General features: G+C 44.8%; 1 protein-coding gene and 2 long non-coding RNA genes across 4 annotated transcripts; all 3 read right to left on the bottom strand.

Annotated features, from left to right (window-relative positions):
• Window positions 1-435: 435 nt before the first annotated feature.
• Window positions 436-2,708, bottom strand: LOC121108388. Its single transcript, XR_005842879.1, has 3 exons — window positions 2,648-2,708; window positions 1,667-1,811; window positions 436-492 (listed from the first exon to the last, which is right to left on the bottom strand). It is a non-coding gene; the product is annotated as an uncharacterized LOC121108388 (long non-coding RNA).
• A 1,828-nt stretch (window positions 2,709-4,536) lies between these two features.
• On the bottom strand, window positions 4,537-5,982 carry LOC121108387. The gene is made up of 3 exons (XR_005842878.1): window positions 5,924-5,982; window positions 5,132-5,331; window positions 4,537-4,593 (listed from the first exon to the last, which is right to left on the bottom strand). It is a non-coding gene; the product is annotated as an uncharacterized LOC121108387 (long non-coding RNA).
• A 1,048-nt stretch (window positions 5,983-7,030) lies between these two features.
• LOC121108384 lies at window positions 7,031-9,396 on the bottom strand. Of its 2 annotated transcripts, none has more exons than XM_046905848.1 (2): window positions 8,799-9,396; window positions 7,031-7,076 (listed from the first exon to the last, which is right to left on the bottom strand). In XM_046905848.1, the coding sequence occupies exons 1-2, from the start codon at window positions 9,377-9,379 to the stop codon at window positions 7,055-7,057; spliced, it is 603 nt and encodes a 200-aa protein (XP_046761804.1). In that variant the 5' UTR covers window positions 9,380-9,396; the 3' UTR covers window positions 7,031-7,054. The 2 variants fall into 2 exon arrangements, with proteins under 2 accessions (XP_046761804.1, XP_040512034.1); XM_040656100.1 differs by lacking the exon at window positions 7,031-7,076 and adding an exon at window positions 7,552-8,654.
• Between the last annotated feature and the right edge of the window lie 2,166 nt (window positions 9,397-11,562).

The raw sequence follows: 11,562 nt of genomic DNA on the forward strand, positions 1-11,562 counted from the left end.
AACCACCTTTCTGGGAAGCATGCAACCACCTGTTCACCCAGAGAGCATTCTGAAAGAAAAGAAAAAAGAAAAAAAAAGGGCTTTCAATAAAACTAAGTCACACCACTTCTGGCAGACTTCTCCTTTTGGCTAGTTCAGATATTATTGGCAGTGTTTACTCTTCAAAAAACAAAACCATCATTTTAAGCAGTTATTCCTAAAAGCCTAGGAACCAATGCTTGCTTTGAAATTCTTTTATACACCAAGGTCATTAAAAAACAAAGAAACAAACAAAAAAAACAGCTTTAAATGTTAAATAATTACACTTCAGACTACATCTGTCCCCATGGAAATAAGACCTTTCACCTCTTTACACTTCTCTATGTTTTCTGGCCCTGGTGGTGTGTTGAAGAGGTTCAGAAGAAGGTAACGATTCAGCAGCTTGCTCAGTCCCAAACCACAGACTGTGTCTTCCTGTAAAGTCTCATCCCAAAGGAGAACCTTGGAGAGCAGCTGCAGTAATGGAGAAACAGAACATGCATATCTGATGGCTGAGGGTGCGTTAGAACCTCCTTTTTAAACTTAAAAGATACCATGTCCATCCAATCTCAGTACTCAAAAAACAGGATTTATTCTCTCCAAGCTTACTGCCAATTAGTCACTAAAAAACTACAGATCATAAATAATATTTTGAAGTAGATTAATTCTACATGTGCCTATGAGCTGTACCCTCATACATACACACAACAACTCCCAAGGAAAGAAAGAGCATGACACCCTTCCAATTGGTTAACAATTTGCTAACTCCCAAGAAGAGAAAACAGCCGTGCTTTATTTTTTCAGAGAAAAGCCAGTGGTCAAATCTGAAGGTGTACACATGTACAAAGACACCAGAGGTGTGCACGTGTACAAAGACACCAAGCTCAGCAAGAAACAGGGATCAACAGCAACTGAGATCCAATTCTAAGAGAACATTGGAGAGAATCTGTGACAGAATGAAAGAACAACCACTACTGCATATGCTACATAAGATTACATGCCACCAGCCTCACAACACAGGTAAGGTTGATAGCCTTGGTCCATAGCAGCAAAAAGATTCTTTTGTACTTGACCTCAGTATTATTCGTTAGCAAGAGTTGTCTTCAGTTACCTGTTATCACTGTAGAAATGACTATTTAAAAAGACTTAAGCCCAGCGTAAGAACATCGCTGGTTTCCCCCTCAACACAGAATGGTTAATGTCAAGGTAACTGTTAACCTCAAGGTAGTTCACCCACACAGACACAGTACGTGATCTTAGCAGTCACCAGTCAGAAAGCAGTCGCAAAGCCCACGACTACTGCATACTTCTCTGGAGGGCTTGGCAGGACACTTCCTTTTGACTCCATGAGCTGCTAGGAAAGTTAGACTGTATGATGGCACAAACATCAAAACCTCATCAACTGTACTTCTTCATTAAAATAGTTCCTGTCCTGCTTCTCGCCCAGCCCTTTGTGAGTACTCTCCCATACAATTTCTGGGCATGGTTTAGAGGACATTCCCGATAGGCAGCCTGCAGATGATTACCTGCTTTGAAAGACAGCACCAATAGGGGCTGCACAACGGCAGTCTCAAGCACAGATAAGTCACACTAATAAGCTGCTGAACAGATCCAAAAAGTTTAATGCATGACCCGCAGTACTACTTACTCTGGGGTAAACGGATTCATGACTTCACTCCAGGAAAAAAAAAGAGTGGCAAACTATCAGAAGATATCCAACGGAAACACATTTTCAACTGTTCTGCACATCACCACTTCTAAAGAGAACCCTGACAGTGAGGATGGAAAACAAACTGAAAGGAGAAAACTTCAATCAGCAGTGAAAGACCACTGGTCTCGCTTTTAGAAACATGTATTTGACTGGACATTTAAATCAGACAATACACAATCTCAGAGGGTGATACCAGAATCTTATGTCTGTTTCGTGTCTGCCAGGTATCAGCACTAAGCTCCCTCTTGTCTTCTCTGCATCTGTCCATGACAAACCCTTACACAACAGCTTGCCCCAGGAGTGAATATGGCAAGTCCTCAACATTCCCAAATTCCCTGATTTTTCTACAGGAATGTGCAACATGGCAGCAGGAAGCCTCTGCAGAGCTGTCACCATGGCCTTGTTAGCACACACAGCAGGGGAACTGGGACGTTAATGTGTTTTCCTGCATCTAAACCTCATCTTTAGTACGAATCCAAATACACTCATAGAGGAAACGGATCTAAGAGGGAATTGAATCACAGGCATTCAGATATTCAGCACTTAATCAGACATAACTCAGCACTTGAGACTGAATAAAGCTATACTAATATGCTTACATGCACATGCAGGGATTCCATTCTACAAGAGCAACATGGGCACTGTATGCACATACTGAGGAAACAGACCTATCCACAGAGTGCCAATGACTGATCTCATGGAAGGTTAGCAGGAACAGATGATGAAATTAAAGTCTCTTGACTACGTATCAGAGGTGGGTGAGCATAAATAGCTCACTGAGGAAAACAGCTAACCTTCCTATTAAAATGCATTAAGCTCTCAGGAATCAGATTTGACTGAAGATACATTTCCTCAAAGACGACAGTCTACTTTTAACTAAAATGACTTTCACAGACAAGATCGGTGTTTTTTCTTTACCTCAACAGCTGACCAAAACCGTCTGCCTTGGAATTTTGAACATGGCGATGATTTGTCTTTCACAGTGCTGGTCAGAAAAAGAGGAAGAGGAAATAAGGATTTTGCTTGACCTGAAAGTAAGACAAACAGACAATTCATCTCTTAAACACCAATGAATTACAACTATGGGATTCTTTCAGCAGTGACAACCAGAATAAAGGTCTAAGGAAACAGCTGTTAACTGAAACTCCTTGCAATACCCAATGGAATTAGCTGGTGGAAACACTCGAGTATGTGTTTAATGGATTCTCAGCAAAACAGCACTGCTTGTAACCAGACAAACATGCTGCATCAGGCTTAGCAACACTCTTCTCCCAGCTGTGTCTTAACCCCACATCTACCAGACTCTTACCAGTTATCCCCTCTCTAAGAGTGTCCAGCAATAAGCATCAGCAATATCAACTATTTCAGGAAAGAAAGGAGGAGTCAGGAGTAGAAGGGGGAGCAGACCACCACAAATAACACAAGCCCTCAGATACTCCAAGTTAAGATCACAAAACCAGACTCTGGGCTGTGCCCCATAAACTAAGAACTTTCCATTTATGAAAGCTTTTAGTTACAGGAGCAAAAAAGCATTAAGTCGACTGCGTAGTTACTCTTGTCAGAAAGAGTTCATAAACATCAATGTTTGGTAACTATTCCTACAGAGAAACAGTAGAAGGCACATTTGTTCCGTTTGCTCATGGATGTCTACAATATATTTCACCCACACTTCTGGGGAAAAGGTACAGAAAAATAGAACAAAGGCCAAAAATATAGGTTAGGTTGCAGGTAGACTTGGTGGTCTTTAAGGTCTTTCCCAGCCTCAGCAGTTCTCTGATTCTATGACTAAAAATAACAATTTTAAAAAGTAAAAAAATAAATTCCCAGGGACAGCTTACCTTTTCGGATACAGAGGGATAAAGACATCCTCCTCTACAGACTGCTTCATCCTCAGGACAACCGTGTTAATCAAATCCTGCCAAAAAAAGAGAAAAGGAAAAATATTAACACATCCTCACAAGAAAAGGATCTCACCTTCCACTTACAACGGCATTAAAGACCTGTGAGCAAGTCTCAGCTTTAACCATCTTTTTCTTTTTCTTTTTTTTTAAATCCTCTTGGATAACGAGATTAATGTATTTTCCAGCTATGAGGTTCTATTAAAAAAAAACACAACAAAGCACCACAGCTACTATACAAACAGAACCTTATCTAAAGCTTCTTCCTGAAGTCAAGTGTGGCGACTGCATAAACGTTTGCTATTACTTCTTTTCATGCTAAGGGCCTAAACATCAACTTAGTTTCACCTACTTTATGCTGGATAAACTCCCAGATTTACATGAGAATAAAACCAGAACTGGGCTAAGTGTATGTTACAGTGAATGTTTACAGTGAAGTGCATACACTGCATCAAGAACTTCCTTCCCCATTACCACAACAGCCTTTACCTGTTTTGCTTGACTGCATTCCCTTCTGGACAGGACTTGTTTTTCAAACACGTTATCACAAAGCTGTGTAAGGTTCTCAGTCTGTGAAGTCGATAAAGGATCCCACACATTCTTGACAAATGCTGAAAAACAGGAATTATTTCATTCACGATTTCCAAGTGGCTATCTGCTCTAGTTTCAAGGAAACAAACATTCAAAAAGCTAAACCTTTCCTTTGCAGTAACCTTAACAAGTAATTGTAACTATCAACATCATTTTACATGACCACTTATTTAAGGTTTCATTACCTAGCTGCAGTGAACGTTCTCAAGACAACCTTAATATACCTGTAATTTTTGGCAGGATAGTTTTTTCAATCACTCTAGGCAAAACTTCTTCATCAGGATCATCATCTCTTTTTGATTCAGACGGCTTTTTGGCATCGCTGAATCCTTCTACAGCTCTGAACCAGGGCATCCTTTTCAGGTCTGTAGAATTCTGCTGAAAGATCATTCCCGTTAGTTGTTCAGCTGTCAGGATTGAGAGAAAAAGCTCCATGCAGAAATATACCTAATGATACCAAAAGATTCTCATTTAACAGTTTTACATGGATTCTAATCACTGAATGGACCAAAGCAGCAAGCTAAAACTGAATGTAAAGCTAGATTTCAGAGGGTTAATAAAGGTGCAAGTGATTCATATACAAGCAACCTGACAAGAGGAAAAGATGTCCTCCTTCTAGTTAAAACTCTTATCTCAAGCTCTGGAATGCCTCTATAACCCACGGCAAAGCTCCTGTACAGAAGTCTTCCCTGCAAGCAGCATGCCCCCGTCCTGTCATACTTTGAGATGCCAGAAATAGCCACAGGCCTTGCCAGTTAACAAAGATGAGTACATCAGAGTAGACAAGTTTGCAAAGACAGTACAGACCAGAAACGTAGCGGAGCACCGCCTACCCAGAAGCCCAGAGGATATCAGAACACACGAACACACACACACAATTTTTCACAAAAATAAAGTCTGGTGATGCACCTACCTCAAGGGGACTCCAATTTATTAACTGAACTCTGACTAATGGATTTAAAAGCTTAGGCAGGCAAAAACCGATGTAAGCATCGCAGTAAGAGTCGGGAAACTTCTCTTTCCACTCCTGGAATTTCAACAGGATTTTTCTGATGTCACAACAATCTGCACGGACATCTTCAAAGATTTTCTTACTCTCCTCTAAAACGTTATCTATGGATAATATTCAATAGGAATAAGAAGAAACAATCACAGAATTTATTGAGGCATAAGCTGAACAGTTCATGCACCTACAGAACAGAAGAAATATCTTTATGATAACAGCATTTCTGCTCCATCTTTCACACCTCTTACACTGAAATGGGTTTTAAAACCAGCACTTTTTCAGGAAAAAAGAGGTACAGAAGACCACAAAAAGACTTCTGCGGTTTTGAACAACTGCACAGATTTAAATACCCATTACATTTCATATTTTGTATGCCTCTTAAAAGCTCAGACAGGAAAATCCTTCTTCTGTTATTCAGCAAATACGCATCGTGCCTCTCCCAGCTCCTCGTGACCTGCTCACTAAGGCAGTTCAAATCTCAATTTGAAATACATTCCAACTTTGGACAAAAAACTGATTAAACTAAAGAAGCCTACGGTCCTATCTATTCTTCCTAAGGCATTGGTCAGAATTGTTTAAATGCATTAATTCTATGCTGTAGAAAATAAACGATATAACATTCAAAAGGAGTATTTCTTCACTCTCCCTTGAAAATCCTTCTCAATACGGGAGGAATTTTGCTCTCATATCCTGACCAACCTTTGCTCTTCTGGAATTCAGTCACCTCTGTCAGAGCCAGTTCTTCATCACTCGGCATGCCTTCGTGGTGACCAGCTGTTTGTGAACGCTCTCTCAGCTGCCGCCTGCAAGTCCTGCATTCTGTAATGAACTCAGGTGAGTTATTCACCACGTACGTACGTAAAAGAAAGCTCAGTGATATACTAAGAACCCCCGGTGAGAGCAATAGCCTAAGGAAACACGGTGAGGAAGCAGAAGTAAGTATGCAACCCTAGAGACACAGACTGTAACAGTAAGGTACTTTGTGAGCTGCCAAAGGACATTAAAAGCATCTCTAACGACCTTCACTTCACCACATTCATACTAGGAACTCCCCCCACCTGAAACACCAAACATCTAACATGGTACTCCATACTATCCCTGCCAGAGGTAGTCTGTAAGAAACTACTGCGCTCTCAACAGTCCGTCATCTCAGTTCTATGTAGCTTATGCAACAACTTGCATGGAAACTGTGACTGCATCCAAGTCTCACTGGGGCTAAAAAACGTTAGTCCTGGCACCACATACCGTAAGAGCAGGCAAAATCAACAAGAAAATTATATTTATATGTATTATTTGCATACCATACCTCTTGTATGTAATTATTGGCATTACTTAACGTTAAAGGTTAACAGTTTGCTTCAAGCAAAGTTTTATTACGTCATTTTTCAACCAATAAAACTCTTAAGTCCTTACCTGTGCCTAAACGGTGATGAGTCAAGGCACCAATGCAACTGGAACGGTTTCAGAGCTCCCAGTAACTTAAGGTCAGCAGCAGACCCCGACGTTCAAAATGTAGCACCTGGCCTACGCTGATAACAGAGGGTAGGTTAGATGTTCTGATGCACCTATGAACATTCAGATTCCAATCAGCATGAAGAAAACCCCCCATTAACAAACAGATGGTTTCCATGTACCTTGAGCTTTGGAAAGGAAAGGCATTTTTGCACGTGTGTGTATCATCTCGCTTAGTAACCGCAAGGATTTACCTTCATCCCTGTGTAAGTAACAGGAAGCAGATGCACACTTACTACAGTTAGATGTAATTATACGTACCTTCGATGCTCACACATTATCAGAAGCTTCATCTTTTCATCACTCTCCAATCCATCATTACTTGGTTTGCCATTCCCAGCTACCAGAAGACAGGAACAAGACAAAGAGGTGAATGCAGAACACTGACTCTGCTTCTGCTCTTCATTTGGAGACTAACCAAAGTAAATAAAACCTCCTGATGAAAAATTCACAGTGTCCAGTGTAAAGCACAGTCAGTATTATCAGTGAACTGTAGGACAGCTGTGGCTGTCTCTCTCCCCTTCTTGGTGACACTTCCAGCTGTGCTTCCCAGAGTGCACACACACTCAGAGTCTGCATGCTTTGCACCCACCCCACCTGCACACCAGTTAGAACCAGAAAGGGCTACATCCCCGAGCTCACTCTTCTCAAGCTGCTGCCAGTTATCAGTCAATCCTTCCTTGTCCTCCTGTTCTACAGTGCCTGCGTCCCAAACAACCTAATATCTACTGGAAAACTAACTCAGTTTCTCTTTTCAAGTACTGATAGACAGCCACTGAGATCAGTAATTCAAAACTGACCGAGCATTTGGTCATGCTATATTCACCATTCTACCACGGAGAAGTGATACTACGCGTCCTACTTCGGTAAGGGTTTCAACTAGGACATCTAGTACAGTATGCCCACTGACAACAGAGCCTGCTCACTAGAGTTTTTTCAGGCTGTTTAAGACTGAAAGCCACTAACTGAATGCCAATTGCCTATTACAGGACTACCTAAGACCCTACCAAAAAGCGTTCAGCGGGACACTATTGGTAGAATTAGTTTGCTTCAATCTGCCTTTGAACACCTCGCCATCACAGGAAACATCTCAACGAAACCTCGTACAGTTATGTACAGTTACATAAAAAAACACGTCAGGCTGCAGCACAACTGACAGTAGTCAGTAGACCTTCATCGAGGCCAAACTCTGTGCAGCATCTTCCAACCTTCCATCTTTTATTTTTATTTTCTATTTTTAATAGTTAAGGTTTGCAGTTAAGGAAAGCAACACAGCAGATAACATAGACAAGTCCTCACGCAACCCAGCTAAATACCAACTCAAACCTACTGTAAGATCCTTATTACTAGTCACATGTTGCAAAGCAAATACATTTTGAGATCCCAAAACTGAATGCAAGTCCCACCTCCCATTCAGCTTTAGGACACCCTGGTTACTACACCTGAAGAAAACTTCTTCCAATAACATTCTGTTTTTCTCCATCACAACCCAGGTGAGCCCACAGCTCAAGCCAGCGCACATATCCTACCTTAATCATTTTAGGTTACTGTGAGGGGTGGTCTATTCCTCCTTTGTTTCCTGTGACACTCAAGTTTCTGATAGAATTGATTCATAACTGGTCATCTCTCATCATCAATTCCAAATAAGAAATCTCATTTTTGCCTTGAGAGAATGCAGGTTCATCATCTTAAAGAAATGGGTGGCAGCGAAGGGAAGGAAAACACACGTACTTTTTCATTGAAACAGTTTACTAAGTTCTCTACGTATGTTCTCATGCCCCTGTAGAACCTGTAATTCATAGCAGCATCTGAAGGCTTCTCTCATTCCTGGGCAGTTATCTTTGAACTGTCAATGCTCTCCACGTGTTTCTCATACTCCCTCTGGTGGGCACGGGGCACATCCTGCAACGATGCCATCCTAAAAAAGAACACACTCAGACAACTAAAACCACGACAAGCCAACAGTTAACGCATTCCTGAACATTTTCCACCTACAACAAAGCACAAAATCCTTGCTAATAGCAGCACCTGCATCGGAGCAAAGAAGAACTGCAAGACTTACCCATACCAACATTTACAGAAGCACTGTGTGTGGACAAGATTCATGCTTTGGAAAACATCACGGGACGAGGCGGTGCGGGTCAACGTCGATCCGCTCGGAGTCGTCGTTTCCGCGGTCTCTGGCGCCCCCGCGTGGCCGATCGGCGGAATGGCGGCCGCGTACGTTCGGTGCCGCAGGCAGCGGGACGCGCGCCGAAGCGCTGCGCGGACGTCGCCGTCGCTCTGCGCGGCGCATCCGCCGATCTCCGTCACGCTCAGTCCTCCGAGCGGCAGTGCGCGTGCGCCGCGGGGCTGTGTGCGCGGTGCTGCATGCGCAGCGCGGTGCCGAGCCCGGCGGGTCCTGGGATGCTGCGGTGCCGGGGCCGCTTCACGCCCGTACCGCGACCGCCGATCTCCGAGCCGCTCGGGTTCCGCTATTGCTGAGAGCGCTTTGAAACGGCCGGGGGACGGCGCGGGGCTGCGGGGGGAAGGGGACGTCTGCTGGTCCGCCGCGGCGGAGAGCAATTTGGATGGCGCCGGGCGCTCGGGGGCAGCTGTGAGCCGAACCGGTCCGCTCCCGGGATGGGCTCGGGCATCAAACATCTAGTGGAAATAGATGAGGGGCATCCTCCTGGTTTAGAAGGAGGAGATCGCTGAGCCGGCGGTCCGAGAACCGGCAGGAGCGCTTAGGAGCAACAGCTGCCGATTTGGAGTTGTCGGGCGCATGCTCGCCGGGACCTGGAGGACTAATCACAATAGAGAGCGGCGGATGAGCTGCACAGAGCGGTTACGAAGCCACTTCCGCATTCCTACGCGCACGCGTTGTGCCGCCTGCAGGACTGAGCAGCGGACAGCGGCAGTTCCGCGCATTGGCCACGAGGTGGCGGCAGAGACCGCGGAAAGAACCTCGACGGGATCGATGCGGCCCGCGGCGCAATCGCTGGCGGTCAGTGCTCTGTCGATATGACGGGGGAAGAACACGGAATGAGAAGTGGGGGGCGGTGGGGGTGAAGACGAAGAAAACAGAGGGAAACTCCTCCAAACTCAGGAAAGCCGTGCTAAGATCCTTACAAAAAGAAAATAATAATAATAATAATAATAAAAAGTTTAAAAAAATTACTTTTTGCCAGCATCTGTTGCACTGTTTTTAAATATTCACATACCCAAATTTAACTGCCCAGTACACAAATAAACACCCAGCACAGAATCTGGCACTCCGTGGTCCTCCCAGAGCTTGTTACTGCTTTTTAGGCTGCCCTACAGGTATTCTGTCCTATCCCCTTCATTCCCCTGTGTCTTGCCCCCTTCCTTCACCCCGTGCCTTCCCCATTCCTTTTCCAGGCTTTCCCTTTCCTTTCCCCGCTTCCTTCCCCACGCCTTCCCCCTGCAACAGCCCCATGTTCTGCTGCTGTTCTCAGCTGACAATCCTTACACCACACTGTTCAAACACATCGGATCAGACTGCATACTGGCACTGATATTAAAACAACAACAAATACATACAGTATTATGTGTGGATAACAAACTCCTACCTGCTTGAAGACCAATAGCAGCTCCTCATCCTGCAGTACGTCTCCCGTCTCCCGTGCAGGGATTTGGCATCTGCAGTGGCTTCGCAACACTGGATTTGAGTCTTTGACTTCCACCTCAATCTGCTCGACAGCTCCCCCCCTCAATCTGCTCTTGTGCTCCAGAGAGAGATCCAAGGCATGAAGAGGTGCAGTGCAACACAACTGGATAACGCTCTTGAAGAATGGCAACACCTGAGCAACACAGAGGAAGGTAGAAGGAATAAAAGGGCAAAGCAAGGCAAAACCTTGGGGAAAGAAAGGGAAAGGTGAGAGGAAAATGTCACACAGCCTGCAAGGTGCCCTAAAGAGCCATAACAAAGTCTGGCAGCACTGCCGTGCTGTGCAATGAAAGATTTGTATATTTACACGGTCCTTACCTGTTCAGGCAACCAGTCACCTAAGTTGGGTTCTGGGGAATTATGGGACATGCAGCTTTCCAATCCTCAGCAGCATATGGACAAGCAAGGAGAAGGACAAAAAGGATGGCAGAGCACCATCAACACAGACAGTACATGTTCATGCAGACTCGAAAACCCACAGCTTCCTGGGTTGTTTCTGCTTTTGTAGCATTTGCGTGCTGCAGATGAGGAAAACGCTCTGCTGTTTGAGTCTTCTTCTGCAAGAGCCACCTACAGGTAAATGGCAGCTAACCTGCAGACCGAGCACTACTGCCTGGCGTTGGTCAGGGGGAGCTCCTCCTGCTGCTGCTGGATGCTGATGCTGACAGGGCTGCAGATGCTCTGCAGGGCCAGCTCGTAGCTAGGAGCCACGAATGGACACGGCGGGAGAGAGGAGAGAGCTGGTGGGGACCAGCCGAGGCATCCCTCACTCAAAAGCATCACAAAGCCACAGCCATAGCACGGAAGCTGGGCATGATCATGAGCAGCATCCCGGATGCTGGAGATTCTTTGCTACCATACACTACGGGAGCACAGCTCTCGCTGCAGGCATCCCACAGCCAGACAAAATGGGAACAAACCCGCAGCTCTGCTACACGCACAGCCCACAGCCATAGCCTTGCAACATGAGCTGCCTTGCTGTTGCTTGCATCCATCCCAATCCCTGGGAATGAAGACTCAGAAGGCAGTCAAGGCGTTGATCCAGCACCAGCGTGCTTTTATTCATTCACAGCCAGGAGGGCCTTTTGGTGAGAGGTCCGGTGTACAGATGGGACTCATCCTTTCATGTTCAGGAGAGAGGGGCTCAGAGCTCGTG

The sequence above is a fragment of the Gallus gallus genome, chromosome Z (genome assembly GCF_016699485.2).
Source record: "Gallus gallus isolate bGalGal1 chromosome Z, bGalGal1.mat.broiler.GRCg7b, whole genome shotgun sequence".
Taxonomy (NCBI): domain Eukaryota; kingdom Metazoa; phylum Chordata; class Aves; order Galliformes; family Phasianidae; genus Gallus; species Gallus gallus.